Source organism: Lepisosteus platostomus, chromosome 26 (genome assembly GCF_059453375.1).
Source record: "Lepisosteus platostomus isolate fLepPlt1 chromosome 26, fLepPlt1.hap1, whole genome shotgun sequence".
Taxonomy (NCBI): Eukaryota; Metazoa; Chordata; class Actinopteri; order Semionotiformes; family Lepisosteidae; genus Lepisosteus; species Lepisosteus platostomus.
Genome location: NC_142636.1, coordinates 11,332,809 through 11,354,373, shown reverse-complemented (window position 1 = coordinate 11,354,373; position 21,565 = coordinate 11,332,809). Strand labels below are relative to the sequence as shown.

The 21,565-nt window shown below is 53.6% G+C and overlaps 2 protein-coding genes across 9 annotated transcripts; one reads left to right on the top strand and one right to left on the bottom strand.

Annotated features, from left to right (window-relative positions):
- Positions 1 to 4,959: 4,959 nt before the first annotated feature.
- ndufv1 (NADH:ubiquinone oxidoreductase core subunit V1) lies at positions 4,960 to 11,472 on the top strand. 4 transcript variants are annotated; one of them, XM_088620997.1, is made up of 11 exons: positions 4,960 to 5,069; positions 6,010 to 6,128; positions 6,780 to 6,862; positions 7,830 to 8,000; positions 8,320 to 8,503; positions 9,075 to 9,264; positions 9,362 to 9,574; positions 9,673 to 9,839; positions 10,552 to 10,633; positions 10,942 to 11,087; positions 11,292 to 11,472. In XM_088620997.1, exons 2-11 carry the CDS (start codon positions 6,018 to 6,020, stop codon positions 11,373 to 11,375), a joined length of 1,431 nt encoding a protein of 476 aa, XP_088477123.1. In that variant the 5' UTR covers positions 4,960 to 5,069; positions 6,010 to 6,017; the 3' UTR covers positions 11,376 to 11,472. The 4 variants fall into 4 exon arrangements, with proteins under 4 accessions (XP_088477123.1, XP_088477121.1, XP_088477124.1 ...); XM_088620995.1 differs by having other exon boundaries at positions 5,013 to 5,173; XM_088620998.1 differs by having other exon boundaries at positions 5,026 to 5,204.
- A 571-nt stretch (positions 11,473 to 12,043) lies between these two features.
- Positions 12,044 to 21,242, bottom strand: khdc4 (KH domain containing 4, pre-mRNA splicing factor). Of its 5 annotated transcripts, none has more exons than XM_088620986.1 (14): positions 20,829 to 21,025; positions 20,086 to 20,287; positions 19,265 to 19,393; positions 18,645 to 18,724; positions 18,379 to 18,431; positions 17,837 to 18,000; positions 17,288 to 17,499; positions 16,660 to 16,720; positions 16,463 to 16,520; positions 15,977 to 16,203; positions 15,101 to 15,250; positions 14,352 to 14,461; positions 13,632 to 13,714; positions 12,044 to 13,019 (listed from the first exon to the last, which is right to left on the bottom strand). In XM_088620986.1, the coding sequence occupies exons 1-14, from the start codon at positions 21,008 to 21,010 to the stop codon at positions 12,805 to 12,807; spliced, it is 1,926 nt and encodes a 641-aa protein (XP_088477112.1). In that variant the 5' UTR covers positions 21,011 to 21,025; the 3' UTR covers positions 12,044 to 12,804. The 5 variants fall into 5 exon arrangements, 4 of the variants coding, with proteins under 4 accessions (XP_088477112.1, XP_088477111.1, XP_088477110.1 ...); XR_015930631.1 differs by having other exon boundaries at positions 12,953 to 13,019; positions 14,352 to 14,433; XM_088620985.1 differs by lacking the exon at positions 20,829 to 21,025 and adding an exon at positions 21,058 to 21,242 and having other exon boundaries at positions 12,954 to 13,458; positions 13,500 to 13,714.
- Positions 21,243 to 21,565: the final 323 nt, after the last annotated feature.

The following is a 21,565-nucleotide window of genomic DNA, read 5'->3' as shown; positions in this document are numbered from 1 at the left end:
TGCAGTCATATCACTAGCCTGATGTGTCTGGGACTTGCCAAGCAGTACCGTACAATAGACTTGAGTCAGTGCAGACAGTAGGGTTTGGTATGGGGTTGGGTTAGTGGACAATGAAGACTTGAAGCAGTGCTGACAGTAGGGTTTGGTTACTAGACTTGAAGCACAGCGAGTGCGAGATATGACGCCAGCCCTCACCCAGTCCTCCCAGAAGGTGGGTGCTGAAAGGAGCACAGCTGTGTGGAGCACAGTGCAAGTGAAAACAGTGAATTAAAGAGGCCAGGGCTTGACTGGTGATATCTGCTTGGTTAAAGGGGATAAGTGTAGAGACAGGCAGTTATGAGACAGGGTTGCAGCCTCTGCACTGTCTCCCTAGTCAAGACCAGATTGCCATTTTCAAGGCACCTTGAAACCCAGTCTCCTATGACAAATCTGACATCCGTTACAGCAGAACTCCAGTCTCCTGCCACTCACTGCAGGCTAATGGGAGTCCAGGCAGAGACATTCCCTCAGCAGCCCCATCTTACCCCGAGTGCTGTTTCACCTACAGCCCACTATCACTAGAGCCAGTCAGTCCCCTGCCTGCTAACATCCCCAGAGTTTAGGAGACCTTTATTAGTTAAGACATCTTGAAGGCCTGGTGTGTGACCTGGGCTTAAAGACAAGATTGTAAAAACAAAATACAGTGTAGGAGCTGGAAAGCTGAATTATTCTGCAGCGTTACAGGCAGGGCTGCGTGCATGAACCGAGGTCAAAGTGGAGGTCACTTTTGGTCAAGGCTTTGTTTACTGGGCCTGGCTTTGGAAGCTCTGGCAGGAAACAGGGGGGTGACACCCCAGCGATGTGAGGGCTACAGTTCTCACCCACAGGAGAACCGACCCCAACCCGGAGCCACAGGAGGAGGCCTCACGCCCGGCTCGTCTTCCTCTCCGTCCCCAGGCGGAGACACAAGGTCACACCTCAGCCCCGCAGCGCTGGCCATAGACCAAGACCCATGAGTCCATGGCCAGAAGGACAGGAAGATCTCAATCAATCAATGGGTTGTGTTCTTAGATCATGTCTTTCAATCCAGAGCACTCTTCAGACAGTTGACTTTTAAGGTTTACAATTAAAGAACAGTACATCACCGTTATCTAGAAACTGCTGATCTGATTCCATTCCTTCAGCACTGAGGGCTCATTCTGAACTGAAGCCAATTGCTTTTTACCAGTCTGATGCAGCATGTCAGTCAAATTCAACTCCCATAGTCAGTAGCATCCCAATAGAGCTGCCTGCCAAAAAATACAAGGCACCTAGGGACATGAAGCACCAGACTGTGGACCAAAGCGTGAACTGGCTTGTTAAATTTTAAAATCGGACACAGGAATCTTTCTCTTTTGCCCCCAGCCAAAAGCATCTACCGTACTTTCTCCTTAACACATTTCTCTCTCTTGTGTCCTCCCCTCTGCTTCCACTTGCTCACTGCAGAGTGAAAACCAGTGGTTTTCGCATTCACGCGAGACGAGGTGTGAAAACCAGTCTTCAGAAGAACGCTGCCCACCAAGACAGCTGACTTCTTGTAAGAAGAGCCACACACCACATGAGACCCTGAGACATGTAGCCATGTTTCCGGTTAGTCACCTTTCCTGTCAGAATGATCACGAACACTGCTGCCTAATCTAGCCAGTGTAGCACCCAGGCTGCCAAACTCTCAATAGACAATGCAGTGGAGTCAATTTAGATACCCACTGCCGTAGTTTAATCCCGATTAAATAAAGGCACATACAGTACGTAGCCAGGAAAAACAGGAAAGAGGGGAAGAATAGTTATAAAGTTCTGTCTGATATGACATTAAGATATGACTCATAATGTGGAGATATGGTGGCTCTGCAGTCAGTGTTACTGCTTCACAGCACTGGGGCCCTGGGTTCGATTCCAAACCTGGGGTGCTACACATCCAGGCTGCTCCATTTTTCTCCCACAGTGCAAAGAGAGGCTGGTGGGTTCACTGGAAGATGGTCCTTAGCGCAAGTGTGTGTCTATGTCCATGTCTGTGTGTCCTGCCTTGAGCCTGTTGCTTGCTGGTATAGAGCTCCCCTGCAGCGTAAGAAGTAGTTAGAAAATGGATGATGAATGGATATGAATCATAACACAGTCTTAAAAGACAGAAAGATGTACATTGCCAATCAAATATTATATTTTAGTGCCCCCAATGAATTTCTATTACACATACAGCCCTACTGTGCATGTGATACAGACATAGAATCTGTCAAAGAGTATATGACATGTCAGCCAGAGGTCACCATGCGTCTAAACATGGGGCTTTTCCCCAACTTGTTGGAAGACAGTCATCCTGACCAATTCCCCCCCATAATATTCTAGATCTATTAGACTTCAAAAACCACAGTGGAGAAGAATGTCAGCATTTTTTTAAGTGGTCTATGGAAGCTTGCGAGAGCCCTGCCTTGATCAGCAGGCTGTGGTGTCCCAGGGGGAGGTGACCCCACACTGGGCATGGACAGGCTCCCTTTCACCCCCCCATCACACCCCTTGAGGAGCTCTTCTGGGTTCCTTTTCTTCCTCTTACACCCTCTCTCCTCCCAGAGTGGCGATCACACCAACCCCCTCACTGGGGTAACAGGACACATTAGTGCACATCCTGGGCTCTTTGTCTTCACAATCCCAGGTTCATTCTGTTGTCCTCACTGCTAGGAGCCTCCTGCTCTTACTTCATTAGGCTGCTGCTCCACACACAACCAGTGCCCCAGACTCCTCTTCCCAACACCACCTGAATGGGTACACACACACTACATCACTGAGTCTCTTTGGCACTACACACTGTCCCTCTCTAACAGTCTCCAGCGCCTCACTCTCACACCCTTAGGCTGTGAACTCACAGCTGCCAGTACACCTCATATCGTGCCCAGTCACCACCACACTATCTCCCAGAGGGTGTAGCTAGCTAGACCCCACTCACTTCCCCAATACCCAATACCCCTCTACCACACACACACACCAACTCACAACTCGCTCATACAGAGGACACGACAGCCCTGCTCTCACAGCCTAGCGGGACGCTGTCCCTTTAAACCTTTCAGCGATCTCACAAAGCTCCGTTTCCCCTGTCAGTCTCCTCCCAAACTGACGTTTTCACTCTTTTCCTCGCAGACTAGTCCTCTCACAACCCCCTCCGGAATTGTCGTTCTTCTCCACCCGCTCATGGGGTTGTTACTACAGCGAGCTGATCAAGTCCTTGTTCACTCATTCGCCCCCACTATTAGCGTTTCACACCCGCTACCGGCATACTTCAGCCCGGCTCTCTCGCCACTGCAGCCACACCCAAACTGGGGTCCCACTGCATCCGCCCCTGCAGGCAGTCTTCAGGCTGGTTTTAAACCCCTTCTCCACCTGCCGTTCATTCCGCTTACTCACGTCAGGTGTGGTTTCCACGGCAACGCGTCTCCCTTAAACCGGGGCTCCGCCCCCCCCCCCCCCCCCCCAAAAAAAAACAACCAGACACTCCCTGCATTGCACCACAAGGCCTTAAAATTCGTCCTTAAACAATAATAGGCTTGAATCGTGTCTTAAACCAGCTTTGAACAGGGCTCCAGGGCTGGAGACGTGGGGGTGGTGACTGAATCACACACCAGGATAAAACAATGTCATTATGTTCATTCTGAACAGGTTAACCTGCCAGGCGACAGTGAAAATGGCCTGGCTAAGGTGTTGTTCTCTTGTTGATAGAACACAATCAATCCTTATCATGCAATCCTGTTTACAACGTTGTAGCTTTCTGACTGGCAATTAATTTTCTTATTAAGAAATATTACAGTAACACTTAAAAACAGAACAGTGGTGTGATTAAGAAAACAGTAAAAATAGTTAGGGCTACATACAGTACTATTTTCAGAAGCGCATTGCTGCTACCAGGGAAAAACATTAAATGTGTTTCATGTAATTACATTATATGATAGTTGATCATTATGTCATTATGTGATAGTACTTTATCATGTCATTATGTGATGCCAGTTATAATCTGAGTGTATGAAAGTGGCACGTTCTGTAAACCATCACAGTACCTCCTTCGGTAGAGTCTCGTTTAGTATTCGTGAGTGTCCCAATGCTTGTAACGATTCTGTTCATGTGAGCTGGAAAGTGTAACATTTCATCGTAGGACTGGGAGCTGTTCTGGTTCTGAGAGGTGTGGGAGCTTTTCTATGTCCAAGCTGTGGTCACTGAGCCTGTCCTCTCAGAACAGCCAGGTCTGTCTGTGTCCAGTTTCTATCTCCAAGCTGTGGTCACTGAGACTGTCCTCTCAGAACAGCCTCTCACGTCTCATGTCTGTGTCCAGTTTGACCAAGCTGTGGTCAGTGAGTCTGAACTTCCTCAGGGACTGTTTCTCACTGTTTTTACCCTGGTCAGATGTGTGTGTTGGTCAGCCTGTAGGTGTGCGTTGTCCTCCATGCTTCTCTTGTTTGCAGTGGAAACTCTCTCCTCCGCCTGCTGCGGAAGATCAGCGGACACACTTAAGTGCGAACTTTAAAGCAGCCCTCGATAGAGTCGTGTGTAACTGCCGCCACCCAGTGGCCATGTATCGGAAGTGTCACACTCTACTGCTTAGACGGTTAAATCGACGAAAACATGTAATTCCCGTTGATCAAATACAGCGCGGTTTTCTTACGTTTTCATCTTAATGTACAAAGCTTTCTGTAAAAAAGATTTTCTCGAAGGTAAAACTTTTATTATTTTCATCATTTTAAATATCTGGCATGTCATCAGAAGTCGTCCCCAGTCTACACTGCGGACCGTAACAACATGGTTGCCTGGTGGCCGTTTCCTTCAACCTATCTTGTCTGTTTTGAAATATCTATGGACTAGCAATTCTGTCTCGTGAACGGAGTTGGCAGACGAGAGCAGAAGCCAATCCGATGTCGGAGATTGATGTAAACCCGAATATGATTGGTCCAGCGGCGGGGCTAAAGTGTGATTGACAGCCCCCCGGTCTCGTTACGAGAGGACGCGAGTCTGACGTATTTCCGGTGCTCTGTGAAGTTTCCTGCAGAGCGGTGTCGCCGGAGAAGGTGAAAGAGAAGGTGATGAGACTTGCTCTATTTATTTTTGCATCGGATTTCTTGTGCTTTTAATGCAATCGCGAAGAGAGGCGAGGGGTCAAGCTGCATGAGCTACACGAAAGCGGGTGCGTTTATAAAGTTTGATAGCTCTCTTCTGTAAGTAGTGCTGATAAGCATTCCTGTAGCGGGTTAATTGCGCAGATAATTATCTAATTCGTTATGGGTTTTTTTTCGCACGCTTGGTTCTGGTTCGGTGACGTGTGATATCAGTGCACTGTTGGGTCTGGTCTGATTCGGTTACACAAGTCTGTTACCAAACCCAGACTCACGTGGGTATTGTTATGAAACCTGTTCCTGTTAGATAATTTAGCTCAAAGACGACAGCGGTCTCCTGGAGTCGCTGATGGTAACTGCATACAGGTGAACTTCTTCTTTCTCAGTAGACTGGTATTCGTGAGCTTGTCTTTCTCTCTGGTGTCTTTATTTCTGTCTGTCTCACTGGCTGTAGGCTGGTATTGATGAACTTGTCTGTCTCTCAGTGTCAGTGAGCTGGTGTCTGTATTTCTGTCTGTCTCACTGGTTGTAGGCTGGTATTGATGAACTTGTCTGTCTCTCAGTGTCAGTGAGCTGGTGTCTGTATTTCTGTCTGTCTCACTGGTTGTAGGCTGGTATTGATGAACTTGTCTGTCTCTCAGTGTCAGTGAGCTGGTGTCTATTTCTGTCTGTCTCACTGGCTGTAGGCTGGTATTGATGAACTTGTCTGTCTCTCAATGTCAGTGAGCTGGTGTCTGTATTTCTGTCTGTCTCACTGGCTGTAGGCTGGTATTGATGAACTTGTCTGTCTCTCAGTGTCAGTGAGCTGGTGTCTGTATTTCTGTCTGTCTCACTGGCAGTAGGCTGGTGTTCATGAGCTTGTCTCTCTGCCAGCAGTGCTTATTAAGTGTATCCGTCTCTCTTGCAGCTGTTACGATGCTCTCCCTGTCTCGACTGGTTCTGAGCTCCGGATCGCGCTCCCAGGCTGCACTGAGTCAGTGTGGCTCTGCGGTTCTGACCCGCTTCGCCAGCACAGCAGCCGGGCAGGTACAGTACCCATAAGATGTGATCCGGCGGCCCGGAAAGCTGCGCTGATCCGAGTGTCATTGTCTGCCCGTAAGACCACAACTGGTTAGGCAGCGGCCAATCCTGGACTACCTAGAGGGCCAGGACCCCTGTAATCGGGGCAGAATGGAGAATGCTGAAGCCCATCAGATAGACGTTATTAATACCCCAGGGGGGGCATTGGGGGGTTGAGCCTGACTTTCACACCAGGTGGATATGGTCCCCAGTCCTGGTGATCCACACACCTTCATGAGGTCATTGAAGCCTTACCTGACCTCAGTTCGGTTTAATATTTGCATTTTGTTTCTGGTTGCAAGTCTGGGATTGTATTGCACTTTCAGAATCCAAGGGTTGAAGCTCCAGCATGTGTAGGAGCTGGGAGCAAACAGTTCACACTGATCTTCCTGCTGGCGAGTCAAGGAAGGGCGTGAGTGTGTGACTGAGGGCTCGGCTGGGTGTGTGGGTCACCAGGACCAGGACCGGGAGACGCTGGTGTCACCTGCATGGGTTCGCAGCCCAGTGTGAGACCAGCTCGCCACGCTCTGGGGCTGGGATAGAAACTCGGCGCTGGAGCCCTGCGGACCGGGCCCCTCCTGTCCAAAAAGAATTACTTCTGTCTACCTTTCGTTTAAGGAGAAGCCGAAGAAAACGAAATATGGGCCTCTGAGTGACCAGGACCGCATCTTCACCAACCTCTATGGGCGACATGACTGGAGGTAGAGTTCCAGGGCGATGTAGTGGCCTAGCGCTCGTGCTGAGTGATGCACTGATGTTGTCTTGTAGTTTATCTGAACTCTGTTATACTACCCAGTGCAGTGTTAATGTACTGGAGTGTCCAGTCAGTCAGTGTGTCTGTATGAACCCCTCTCTCTCAGTGCAGTGTTAATGTACTGGAGTGTCCAGTCAGTCAGTGTGTCTGTATGAACCCCTCTCTCTCAGTGCAGTGTTAATGTACTGGAGTGTCCAGTCAGTCAGTGTGTCTGTATGAACCCCTCTCTCTCAGTGCAGTGTTAATGTACTGGAGTGTCCAGTCAGTCAGTGTGTCTGTATGAACCCCTCTCTCTCAGTGCAGTGTTAATGTACTGGAGTGTCCAGTCAGTGTGTCTGTATGAACCCCTCTCTCTCAGTGCAGTGTTAATGTACTGGAGTGTCCAGTCAGTGTGTCTGTATGAACCCCTCTCTCTCAGTGCAGTGTTAATGTACTGGAGTGTCCAGTCAGTGTGTCTGTATGAACCCCTCTCTCTCAGTGCAGTGTTAATGTACTGGAGTGTCCAGTCAGTCAGTGTGTCTATATGAACCCCTCTCTCTCAGTGCAGTGTTAATGTACTGGAGTGTCCAGTCAGTCAGTGTGTCTGTATGAACCCCTCTCTCTCAGTGCAGTGTTAATGTACTGGAGTGTCCAGTCAGTCAGTGTGTCTATATGAACCCCTCTCTCTCAGTGCAGTGTTAATGTACTGGAGTGTCCAGTCAGTGTGTCTGTATGAACCCCTCTCTCTCAGTGCAGTGTTAATGTACTGGAGTGTCCAGTCAGTGTGTCTGTATGAACCCCTCTCTCTCAGTGCAGTGTTAATGTACTGGAGTGTCCAGTCAGTGTGTCTGTATGAACCCCTCTCTCTCAGTGCAGTGTTAATGTACTGGAGTGTCCAGTCAGTCAGTGTGTCTGTATGAACCCCTCTCTCTCAGGCTCAAGGGGGCTCTCAGTCGGGGTGACTGGTTCAAGACAAAGGAGATCCTGCTGAAGGGAGCAGACTGGATCCTCAACGAGGTCAAAGTGTCTGGCCTGCGGGGTCGAGGGGGCGCCGGCTTCCCCACCGGCATGAAGTGGGGCTTCATGAACAAGCCCAGCGATGGCAGGTGTGCGCCTCAGAACCGCTTTGTACCCCAGAAACACACCGGTGAATAATGCTGTACTGCAGTTGAATGGAGTTCATTTTTATTTTTCACGTTCAGTAATACAGTGGATCATGACACTCCCTCTGCCCATTAATACACTGACACTTTACAGCCTAGTAGTACTGCTGTTTTCTGGTCTTTAATACAGATACACCGCTCTGTCGTAATACACAAACAGTCCACAGGCCCTGGGACAAGTGTTAGCCACGCTGCTCAGTGCCAGGGTGAAGTGCTGGGACGTGGGGTGCTGTAGTGACCCCCCTGCTCTTTCCTCCCTCAGGCCGAAGTATCTGGTGGTGAACGCGGACGAAGGGGAGCCGGGGACGTGCAAGGATCGCGAGATCATGAGGCATGACCCCCACAAGCTGGTGGAGGGCTGTCTCATCGCTGGCAGGGCCATGGGGGCCAGAGCCGCCTACATCTACATCCGGGGGGAGTTCTACAACGAGTCTTCCAACCTGCAGGTGTCGCCCCGCCCTCCACCCTCCACCCCCTGCAGCCTTGCACAGTGGTCCGGTCCAGTGCGGTCAGACTCCCAGTGCACTGTGGGTCTGATCCACTCCAGGTTTCACAGTGCGATCGGACTCCCAGTGCACTGTGGGTCTGATCCACTCCAGGTTTCACAGTGCGATCGGACTCCCAGTGCACTGTGGGTCTGATCCACTCCAGGTTTCATAGTGCGGTCAGACTCCCAGTGCACTGTGGGTCTGATCCACTCCAGGTTTCACAGTGCGATCGGACTCCCAGTGCACTGTGGGTCTGATCCACTCCAGGTTTCACAGTGCGATCGGACTCCCAGTGCACTGTGGGTCTGATCCACTCCAGGTTTCACAGTGCGATCGGACTCCCAGCGCACAGCAGTGAAATCCTGTTCATGTGCTGCAGAGCTCCTAACCAGCCTCCCAAGCCGTGTCCAGCTGAGTGGTGTTACAGGAACGTTCTGTTGCGGGGTCTGCACTCGTCCTGCTGAGCCTCAGTACAGGAGGCAGGTCTGCAGTTTCTCCTCTAACGGCAGTTTCTCTCTGTGCCCTGCAGGTGGCGATAAATGAGGCCTACGCAGCAGGGCTGATTGGCCACAATGCCTGCGGCTCGGGGTACGATTTCGACGTGTATGTGACACGGGGGGCGGGGGCGTACATCTGCGGAGAGGAGACGGCGCTGATCGAGTCCATCGAGGGCAAGCAGGGGAAGCCGAGGCTGAAGCCCCCTTTCCCAGCCGATGTGGGTGAGTGCGCCCTCTGGTGGCCCCTCCCCCCCCCCTCACAGGGCAGCCGGGGCGCGGCGTTCACCCGAAACTCACTGCACCTTTCTGTGCCTGCCAGGGGTCTTTGGCTGCCCGACAACAGTCGCCAACGTAGAAACCGTTTCCGTGGCGCCCGCGATCTGTCGTCGGGGGGGCACCTGGTTCGCCGGGTTTGGGAGAGAGAGGAATTCTGGGACGAAGCTGTTCAACATCTCGGGTCACGTCAATCACCCCTGCACTGTGGAGGAGGAGATGTCCGTCCCCCTGAAGGAGCTGATCGAGAGGCACGCGGGTACGGTCCGGCGCACACTCTGGGTCCGTCCATCCTCTCCCTGGGGGGGCTTTCCCGGGTCCTCCTGACCCTCCTGACCCTCCGGCCCTGTGCTTCAGGTGGAGTGAGGGGAGGCTGGGACAACCTGCTGGCGGTCATCCCGGGGGGCTCGTCCACGCCCCTGATCCCCAGGTCCGTGTGCGAGGACGTGATGATGGACTTCGACGCGCTGATCCAGGCCCAGACCGGCCTGGGCACCGCCGCCATCATCGTCATGGACAAATCGGTACTGGGCGCGCGGGCCGCCGATTCTGCGCGCGGCGTTGCGATGTGGCCGAGAGGTTCCACGCACGGCCGAGTGGTCGCACGATCCTGTCCAGCCGTTTCCTAAAAGCATTGAAGACCAGGCTGAGCGCTAGGGCCAGGCTGCTGCTGATGATCCGTCCTTCGGATGAGACACAAAACCGAGGTCCTGACTCTCTGGTCATTAAAAATCCCAGGGCGTTTCTCGAAAAGAGTAGGGGTGTTACCCCGGTGCCCTGGCCAGACTCCCCCCCCTGGCTTTTATCAATCATGGCCTCCTGATAATCCCTGTCTATGAATTATGATTATGGTTATTAATCATAAAGAGGCTTTCCAAACCCGAGGATGCTGAACCAGGAACCACTGGGATTCATGTGTAGAAAAGTCTCCAGTTCTCAGTGCTGCCTTCACACTTGAATCCTTGAACCCTGAGCTGGGGATGTACATTAAGAACATGACCGGTGCATTCTTTAGTCTGTTTTAGTTTAGGCTAGTTTGTGGGATGTGGTTTAGCATTCAAATTTGACCCTTGTTAGATCCCTCAATGTGTGGTGATTTTAACAAGATCCCGTCTGCCCGTTTCGATCAGCCAGTTCAGGACAACAGTGCTCCTGCACTCGGGGGGTGGCGGGGGCGTGCTTGTGCACTGTACGAGAGCAGCTCTTCACCTGCGGTGACACTTTCTTCTGTTTCAGACCGACATCATCAAAGCCATCGCTCGCCTCATCGAGTTCTACAAACACGAGAGCTGTGGACAGTGCACCCCCTGCAGGGAAGGTGAGGTAGTGCACAGTGCAGAAATCAGTACATTCTGCTCTATTACTCTGCTGCAAAGCTCACTCAGTGTGTCTGCATGAAACCCCTCTGGATTTGGTCAGATGGAAGAAAGCCACACAAACTTGGTGAGAACATGCAACCTCCACACAGATAGTAGCCCAAGGCCCCAGTGCTAAACACTGTGCTGCCCTCTGAACTGTCTTCTCCTACTGAGCCGGCGCAGTGCTGGCCAAGCAGACACGACTGTCCAGCAGCACCCTCTGTGCAGAGCTAGTGCCTCTGAACCGCATTATCTTTTGTCCTCCTAGGCGTGGACTGGATGAACAAGATGATGTGGCGGTTTGTCCAGGGTGACGCCCGCGTGTCCGAGATCGATATGATCTGGGAAATCAGCAAACAGATCGAGGGACACACCATCTGCGCCCTGGGGGATGGAGCAGCCTGGCCCGTACAGGTAATCACAGCACAGGAAAAAGCAGAGCTGGTACAAGGGGCATGCTTAATACTAGAGCTCTCTCTCTCTCTGAGGCCCGCCACACTGGGAAGGTGCATCTAGTCAGTGTTCGCTGGCCTCCAGTCTCCGTGAGGCAGCGGCATGCTGTTATCTGCAACGTTCTTGCATTGCGGTCAGTCGGTCTCGTCTTTCTCCTTCCCCCAGGGGCTGATCCGACACTTCCGGCCGGAGATGGAAAGCAGGATCGCCCAGTTCCAGCAGCTGCCGCAGCAGCAGGCCAGAGCCTGAAGAGCTCAGCCCCCTCTCTTCCTTCCCTGCATTTGACCACTGATGTTTTCGCCGCATGTTGTCAATGGTCAATAATAAACGTGAAACTGAAACTAAAGCATCGTTCCCATTTCTGGTTTCTGAGCAGCGGGCAGCCACATCCACCCTTGCTCACGGTTAGGCACAGGTTGGGAAGGCCTGCATGTGTAGTGACCTGGGCTGTATCAGTGTCTCAGCCTGGGGGAGAGACTGAGAGCCTAGAGACCATGTGTGCTACCACTCTCTCATCAGCACCAGTTTCACCTCTGGTGTACAGAAAAGAAAATTTAGATAAATAGAATTTATAGAAATGCACTTTCCTCTGATGTGACCTTGCTGGAATACATGTATAAAGGTTGATTGTGAAACTACAACTCGGAAGTGTCCGGAAGTCCTACAGATCCTCCCTACTCCTGCCTTTCTAGAAGTGGGACTTGAGCGAGGCTCTAGAAAAGAAGAGGACTAGATCGTTTGCCACCTCTGAAGGCACAGTTGTCTCAGGACAGGGATGCGATTTCTCCAGATCTGCTACAGCCTACTTTGGGCTTCCTCGGCAGTGTTCAGACCAAACCAGGTGAGACCAGAGCCCAGTCAGGACCTGTATCTGGCCCAGGGTTAGCTAGCTCATGGATTCTACAACAACGACAGACAAGAGTTGAACATTTTTTGTTTAATGATATTTCGGGGAACAAAATGCAGTCTCTGCACCATGGCTCTCATACTCTCTCTCTGGGACCCCCAACTTCATCTTCCTCGCTCACGGTGACACACGACAGGGACCCCAACCCCGATAGCCAGCCCCCCCCCCCAGATCTCCCTTCTCATCTGAGCTCCAGCAACAATGCACACCCTCCCACCCTCCACCCCGTACATCCGAAAGAACGTTAAAAAACCATTCAAGAATAAACGTATGTACAAAAATATGCATATCGGTTAATAACACAGATTAAAGATCCTTAAACAATGCAAACACTGCTGGTCAAGACCCCATCGCGCAGAGAACCCAGGACAGCAGGGCTGCAGCAGCAGCATCGCTCAGGCCCAAGGCCGCGCAGCCGGAGGGAGCCGAACCTGAGGAGGATCGAGATGTATCCCACAGTCCTTTACAGCAGGCGGACCTGTTATGTCTCTCCCGCACAGCGTTTCTCCAAACCTCCTGCCTCCGGGGGATAATCGGGGGAACCGGGACGCCTGGCGGGGCGCTGGCGCGATGCTCTCCGCCAGCCAGAGGGGGGGGGGGGCGCGGTGAGGGCGTGCCCAGCCACCCCTCCCACCCCGCGCTGAGAAGCGCTACAGCAAGGGCATGCAGTGTGTGAAAGGGAGCAGGGCCAGGGCGTGGAGGACGACAACAGATTCAAAACCAAGGAAAGGAAAAGGCTTCTTGCAGTCCGGATCCGGAGCGATCCCAGGGTCAGGGAGCCATCCAGAAGGGCATCTGCTGCTGAGGCGCGGGCTTAGTCCTGGGGTTCTGGGGGGCGCCGCGGTACCCCGAGCTCCAGGACGCCTGGGCAAAGCTACCTGCGTTTTTACTGGCCGCGTGGTCCTCCTCTTCGTCGGAGGAGTCGCCGGTGTAGGCCACCAGCCCGCTCCCCTTGGGCGCCGTCTTGGCCCGCTTGGCTTGGGGCTCTGCAAGAGAGAGGGGGGGAGAAAGAGAGGGAGAGAGAGAGAGGCGGACAGGACGGGACAGGACGGCAGCCACAGGAATCCCAGCCATGTCATAAAACAAGTTAGTGACGCGTGTCGATGTTGCCAGAGAGGCACGTTCGGGACAGAGAGAGGGGGAGAAGGGGGGGGTGCAAAGTTGGGTCCCATCGCAAGCCGGCGGTGTCGGGATGGCGCCATGATAGCAGCCCGCCCATCCGTCCGTCCGCCGCGCCAGGGGAGGGCAGGGATCGCGCCCCGGAGACATGGAAAAGAACAAAAAACAGAGAGAGAGAGAGAGAGAAAAAACACAAAAGAGAGAAGAGGCTCGTTAGCTGGGGGGAGTCGAAGCCGTGACGCATCTGCTTTCCGTCCCGACGCCGGCCTGGCTGCGCCACGCTCTGGGGCTCGCGGGCCGGCCAGCCCCCGGGGGGGGGGGTCAGCGCCCCCACCCGCTCTCCCAGCGGCACCGGAGAGGAGGAGGGGGAGGGACAGGGGTGACCCAGCAGTCACTGCGCCGAGTTCTGCCGCCCAAGGGGCCAGGCGGGGGGGGGTCTGGGGGCGCAGGGAATGACGCTACAGGGGGCGGTGACTCACCCAGCGAGGCGGCGGCCGCCCTCCTCTCCTCCATCTCCGGACGGGACCCGTTCACTGGCAGGGCTGGCGGGGGCATCAGCTGCCTGCACGGTGAGATGGAGCAAAAGAGAGAGCAGAATCACCTTTCCTCTCCATTGCGGTGTCACATCACAACGTACAATAATACCAAATAATCACAACTTATAATATCCTTGCACTTACACAGCACTTTTCTGGACACTGCACTTTAAAGCGCTTTACTGGTAACAGGGAATCCCACTGCCGCCACCAATGCGTAGCCCTGTGATGCCCCAGTACACTCACCACACAGTGGGAAGGAGAACAGAGTGGTAAAACCAGTCCAGAGATGGGAATTATCAGGAGGCCATGACCGGTAAAGGACAGGGACACCCTTACTCTTTTCCATAAACACCCCGGGGTTTTAAAATGACCATGGGGAGTCAGGACTTCCATTTTATATCTCATTTGAAGGATGGCACCATTTTGTTTTTTGCTGTATAGTGTTCCCATCGCTACACTGGGGGATTAGGACCCACACAGACTGCAGGGAGAGAGACCCCTATTGGTCCCACTAACAGCAGCAGCCTCAGCTTTCCCAGGAGGTCTCCTATCCAGGTACTGGCCAGGCTCACACCTGCTGAGCGTCAGTGAGCTGCAGAATGACACAGCTGCTCAGACTGCCTCCAACACAGGTGGTGCAGGCAGGACGACTGAAGTTACCTGTCCCTCTCCCTCTGCACGCCAGGAGAGCTGCTCGCAGCGGGTCCTGATCCGTCAGAGCTGCCCACAGAGTAGCCTGCACCTAAATTAGTCATATGAATGGGTCCATGCTATGAGCAGAAAAACACAACTGCATTAGCTGGCATCCTAAACCCACGTCCACTCTCTCTCTACTCCTGCAGCTCACAGCCGCCCCCCTCCCCCCTCCCCCCTCCCGCCTGTCTGACACTGTCGCCCCCCCCCGTGCAGCGAGCAGTGGCCAGGAGACCACACACCCGCTCGTCTTAACACATCAATAAGGAAATGCTTCTTCTTCTAAAAAAAAAAAGAATCAAATGCCACATCAGACAATGAGATCGAGTAACACGCTAGCTTTCATTTAGTTCCTCCCCTGCAAAGCCACCTGGGAAACGGGCACAGAAGTTAAGCACAGGTCTTCTAGGGGAGTCTGACGGAGCTGCCAGGTTTCGCTTTGTGGATGTCAAACAACAGCGTGATGGAAGAGTTGGAAGCTGGAGGCTGACCCCCGCCTGCCCTGCTCCTCCTAAACAACTCTGTCCCAGCAGGCAAGATGAATCAGGGCATGACTACAAGCAGTTAGAAATACAAGGACTCTGCTTATCTCCCTATTGGCTTGACACTGGCATGGCAGGCCATGTGTAAGTCACGACGGTCGAGCTGACACAGTGCCGCCGCAAGAGTGAGCGCAGGAGAACACGGGGGCGAAGGGAAAAGAGCGTTTCGTCCACCTGGTATCCCAGCAGGCCGCCGTCCCTCTCCTCCGGCACCTCCTCCGTGAACCGTCTCTTCTGGGGGGGGTTGGCGCTGGGGGCCCCGGCCTGCAGGCTCAGTTTCGGCTGGACCGGAGCTGGAGGGGCAAAGGGGCCCTGCAGGAGAGGCTACAGGGAAGCCAGCAGAGGGAGAGAAGGGTCAGGCTGCCAGTACAGGAGTGGTCAGTCAGGACTGACGGTCCACTCCAGAGACCGCACCGCACTGACCGACTGACCACTTCCGTGCAGGGCCTGTACAGGAGCAGACAGTCAGGCCTGCACTGACCGTCCACTCCAGAGCCAGAGTGTGTACAGGAACGGTAAAGTCAGGGCTGCACTGACTGTCCACTCCACAGTCAACACTGCGCTGATAAACTGTCCACTCCAGAGTTAGGCCTGCATTGGCTGTTCACAGTCAGAGTCTGTACAGGACAAGTCAGTCAGAGCCACGCTACCTGTCCACTCCTGAGCCAGGGCCTGTATAAGACGGGTCAGTCAGGACTGTACTGACTGTCCACTCCAGAGGCAGGACCACACTGACTGTCCAATCCAGAGGCAGGGTCTGTATAGGACTGCACTCCAGAGGCAGGACCACACTGACTGTCCACTCCAGAGGCAGGACCACACTGACTGTCCACTCCAGAGGCAGGACCACACTGACTGTCCACTCCAGAGTCAGGGTCTGTACAGGACTGCACTCCAGAGTCAGGACCACACTGACTGTCCACTCCAGAGTCAGGACCACACTCACTGTCCACTCCAGAGTCAGGGTCTGTACAGGACTGCACTCCAGAGTCAGGACCACACTGACTGTCCACTCCAGAGTCAGGACCGCACTGGTAGTGCCAGCTGTACCTGGGGCAGCGACTCCGGGGCTGCGGAGACAGAGTACTGTGTGCTGGGGGGCATCACCGTGGTAGAGGCTGGAGGTACAGGTGGTGGAAGAGAGCTGGGCACTCCATAGGGGGGAATCCCAGACTGTGGGGGTGGCACAGGCATGTTATAGCTGGGCTGGTACCCACTGGGAGGGTAGTATGGTGGCTGAGGGGGCATCCCATTCAGGGCAGGCGGCTGGATGAACCCTGCAGAACAGAAAAGAGCCGTTTTCCTTATTTTGTCCCAGAAAATATTTTACATCATCAAACATTTTTTGGGGACTCCCAGTCAACACACATTTTCCCTACCCTTTACTCCAACGTTTTAGCCAATCAACACAGAAACGTCACCAGTTAGTTAATAACTGATAATTGCCACTCTGACTGAGTAGGTGCTGAGAACGCGACTGTGCATCCCTGCAGGGCCTACTGCCCGCTGGGGCATTCCTGCAGTGCATGCACCTACCTGGGGTGGGCATCATGGCACTCATCTGGCTGAGGAAACGGGAGTACTCAGCGTGAACCTGAAACACAGGAAGAGAGCATGCACTCAGCCTGAAGGGGGCAGCCCTCGTCTCTGACCCACTCGCTGCGTGTCGATAGAAGACACTGTCGTGCTCCCTCCCCTGCACAGCAGCCATGCAGAGCGGACGGAGAGCTCACCGTCTGCAGCAGGTTCTCACACAGCCTCTTGGCCGCCGCCAGGCCCTCTGGTTTGGGATGGCTGTGGAGGGAGAGGAAATTACTCAGTCACGCCTTCGCTTAGAGGCCACCCGCTCTGGAAATGCCCATTGTTTTTAAGAGAGAAATGCCAACAAATTAAGATTAAGGTGTATTACAAATCAAGGTGTATTATAAAACGGTACCGCAATAAAAGATAGTAAACAAATATAAAACCAAGAATACTTTTCTATTTAACGTAACGAGAGCTGCTCGTAAAGGCTTTTGACGGCCAGGGTCTCAGCTTCCAACAACATAGACGGACAGACCATTCCATACCCCCACCACTCTTTGTGTAAAGGAGCTCTCAATTTAAATGCATTTCCCCCGTAGTTTCATGCATGCCCTCTGGTTACTGTTTCACGAAGAAGAAGAAATCAACTGGGTTATCTTTCTGAATTAGCATTCCTTTAACCCCCAATATTAGATCTGGTTGACTGTTTCTCTTCCAATTCTATAGCAGGGACATCGTTTTTTGTCAGGTATCAACCAGATGTCAATTCGAAGACAAGCGATTCCCTGTGTAAATGTGTGTCTCCTGGCACCAGGGAGAGATCCAGCTCGGACTTACTTGATGTAGATGTACATGGGCTCAAACGCCTCCCTCCCGGACGCGGGTTCGAGACAGCCGGAGCCCTTGCCCCGCAGGAAGACCTTGGCCCCCGTCTCGCTCTGGATGTGCTGCAGGTACGAGCAGCCCGGCCCCTCCACCTTCTCCTTCACATTGAAGCTGGGAATGGCGTGCTCCAGCCCCACGAACAGCTTGTCCTGGACATAGTGCATCTGAAAGGCAGGGCCCATTTCACACACCTCAATCCTCCAGCCTCCCTTCTTCAGACAGCAGGATATAAATCCTGCTCAGATTCCATACTCCAATCTTCTGGAGCGTTCGGCTTCACTCCTGTCCAGCCCCGTGTTTTGATTCCCAGGCCAGATCACAGCCTAACTCTGACCCAATCCCCAGCCTGGTTCCTGGGTCCAGCCCCAAGGTGTACCAGCCCAGTTCCGAATCCGCAGCCCGGTCCCAGACCCGAAAACCCAGCCCAAACCAAATCCCCCGGCCCAGCAACCCCGTCAGATCCACGGTCTCGCCCCTGAACCGCCCGGATGCCTCTCTCACCCCTGACTGAAACTGTGGCTTCTGCCCCAGGGGAGGCATGGCGGGGGCGGCAGGGGCGGGCTGGTGGTACACGGTCACCGTCGCGCCGTTGAAGGTGGGGCTGGAGCTGGTGGCGGCTTTCACCACCCCGTTGGTGATGATCTCCTTAATTCTGTTCACAGCCCCTAGGAGAACCGAAACCCACGGGCATCAGCGCTGGCGTCGTTCCTTGGTCAGTCAGCGCTTGCATCACACAGCGTGATCGCAGGGCAGCGTGAACACCAGCACAGCGTCACGGATGTTAGGGAGCCCTTTCACAGGGACGGGGGAATACAACAGAGACAACGCCACATACAGAAACCAGCACAACTTGCATGACCTGCACTCTAGCACTCCAAGACAACAAGCACGACACTTGGCACTGTAACACCACTAGCACGACAACAAGCACGACAGGCACTCGAACACGACTTGCACTCCTGCACGTCTCCAGCACGACTTGCACTCGTGCACACAGGGGAGCCCGCCCTGACAAGAACCAGGGTGGAGAGAACGGTACTCACGGTCCACGAGGTCTCTGGTCTGGCCCTGCACGTGCAGGTAGAGTGGCCGGTCCCTGGACAAAAACACACAGTCACTAAGCCGCGCAGGGGAGCAGCACAGGCCCGTGGCGCCGAGCCAACGCCCGGCACTCGGGGCAGCTTCGCAAAACAAAAGAGCCGGAGACGACGGAAAGGAGGAGAAGAACAGCGGGGAAACGCAGACGGAGGGAGAAGAATGGCGCGAGACGGGTCGGCGCATCACAGGCAGAGGCAGACGTAAGACTCACCCGGGCCCTGCCTTCACCTTCTCCTCCGAGGTCATGTAGCGCCCCCTGGTGGACACAGCCGCGCCACTCACCCTGCTGATCTGAACCACGGACAAATACTCCAGTCATGGCTCTGGGCAGGTCAGAACCCCCAAACCCCACAAAGGACAGTTTACAACTGCGCTGCCAACCTCTTGACATTTGGAAACCACCAAGAACAGCCACTCTGTTCTTTTCCACAAATTCTACAAGAGGTGGGATTGCCTGGATTCTACACAGCTTATGCTTTTTATATTGTGCTTTTCACACTGAAGAATCCCAAGGCAGTTTACAAATGGGAGAGGACCCACAGCTCCCAGCTCACTACACTGCACATCACGCGAATAGTTCCTGCTTGCTGCCCCAGTATGGCAGAAATCAACACACACAAAGCCCAAACTATATTTACAGCACAAGCAGCACTTGCCTTCATGCTTCATCTGAGAATTTTAGTACAAGAGCTCCTCAGCAGGTGAAACGAGGAGTGGATCAGGTTGCTGTGCACTGGGAGTCTGACTGACCTCACTAAAACCCGGACTGGATCAGACTGCTGTGCACCGGGAGCTAGACTGTCCCTGCTACAGAAACCCCCCACTCCTCACCTCGTCTTGGGTCTGCCCGCGGGTCAGCAGGTTGCGGCAGGTCAGCGGCACATCGTTGATCTCCACCTCGGCCACCACCAGGTCATCTTTCGTCTTGGCCGGAGTCGGCACCTTCCCGGCGCCCGTCACCTGCGCCCCACAGCACACAAGAGCTCAGCCAGAGCCTCCCCCCGCCCCCTTCGCCACTCTGTTCCTCCTCATCATCATCATCCTCATCCTTCTCCCTCTCCTCGACCCCCTCCCTCCCCCTCCTCATCCTCATCCTTCTCCCTCTCCTCGACCCCCTCCCTCCTCACCCTTCTCATCCTTCTCCCTCTCCCCGACCCCCTCCCTCCTCACCCTTCTCATCCTTCTCCCTCTCCCCGATTCCCTCCCTGCTCATCCTTCTCCCTCTCCCCGATTCCCTCCCTGCTCATCCTTCTCCCTCTCCTCGACCCCCTCCCTCCTCACCCTTCTCCCTCCCTCCTCACCCTTCTCCCTCCCCCTCCTCATCCTTCTCCCTCTCCCCGATTCCCTCCCTGCTCATCCTTCTCTCTCTCCTGGACTCCCTCCCTCCTCATCCTTCTCCCTTCCCAACTCCCTCCCTGCTCATCCTTCTCTCTCTCTCCTCGACTCCACCCCTCCTCATCCTTCTCTCAACTCCCTCCCTCCTCATACTTCTGACTCCCTCCCTCCTCAACCTTCTCCCACCCCCTCTTCATCCTTCTCTCACTCCTCATCCTTCTCCCTCCCCCTCCTTCTCTCCCTTCTGATCCTCATCCTTCTCCCTCCCTCCCCCATCCCTCGCTCTCCCTGACACAGCGGTTGAGTGGGGGAGACACCTTGTCCGACGGCCCTGAGGCACCGATCTGCGAGGGCTTCAGCTTGCCCTTGGCCACCAGCATGGCGTTGATCTTGGCAGCGACGGCGGCGGCCGCGTCGAGGGCCCCAGAGGGGGCGCTCATGCCCTCGCCGCCCATCTCCGGCTGGGCCAGGGAGCCAGGAGTCAGGGCAGGGGCGGGCTGGTCCCACTTACTGCGCCGCCTGTGGAGAGGACAGAGAGCAGGCCTGCTGGAACCCGGGGAACCTTAACCCCCGAACGCTGTGCTTCTTCTTTCTACTTTTCAGCACTGAATTGACCTTGACTGTTCCTTAACAGCCAACTCGAGCAGACACAGCTGCCCCCTAAATTTTAGTTATGATGTCTTCATCATTATGGAGAGCATCAGACTGCTGTGCACTAGGAGTCTAACTCACTCTAGGTTTTACAGTGCTGTCAATCAGACTACTGAATACTGGAGGACTGACTGTAACTTCTGGAATGGATGAAACTGCTATGTACTGCACTGTGATAATGCCAATCCCTTCTCACAATAAGAACCGGGCATTCTGCGATGTATTTTATTATCCGAATTCCTCCGAATGGGTGAGCTGGAGTTACGTCAGTATATAGCAACGAATGGAGTTCATCTGGCGCAGTCTTTATACGCAGGACCAGCCACCGAAGGCGAGGTTTATCAGCTACGAGCGGTCATCCTAAACTTTTCTCTGGAAGTCGGAACACCCACAAACCCGAAATACCCACACGAAGCCAGGGCGACACATCACTCTGTCTGATCTGATGGACACGACCGTCTGGCAGCTGCTACATTCCCAGCCCGTGTGCGTGTGTCGATGGCTGCAAGCATCTCTATGTAATACTTGTACATTTCTAATAATATCTCTGTCCGCCGACTCCCAGACAACTCGCCTGTCCGGGGCCGCCATGTTGTGCCGACCCCAGTAAGCGAAACACGGCGAGTCTCCTCCCTTACCCGCCGCTCTGAGCGCCTCCCGACGACATCACTTCGCCTTTTTGTTCCTCGCCTCCTTGCTGTGTTTTTAAAAGCTTTAAAAAATTCGCTGTTCTTGCAACTCAAATCCGCAGCCTTGTAAGCAGTGAGTCCGGAACCTGGCAACGAACTACTTCCGGGGTCACCGGGGCGACCGGACTGAGTCTGCGTCACCTGCAGCAGCGCTGGGGAGCGCAGTTCCTCAGCCGGAAATGGCAGGGGCTCTGTGCCATTTTGTACCGATAAACCAAAGTCTTTTTTTGTTGTTGTTGTTGTTGTTGTTGTTTTTATTTAAACACCAAAAATTAAAAAAAAGTATAAAGAATATTCAAATAGTTACAAAAATAGACACCTCACAGCCAGAGCAATTCACAATTACAAAAGCTGGAAATGATACTTTTTAAATATTTTAATTATGTCTTGCTTTTTGATTCTTTACATTTCTAATGGAATTTAAATAAAAAAGGAATTCTACCTGAAAAGCATTAAT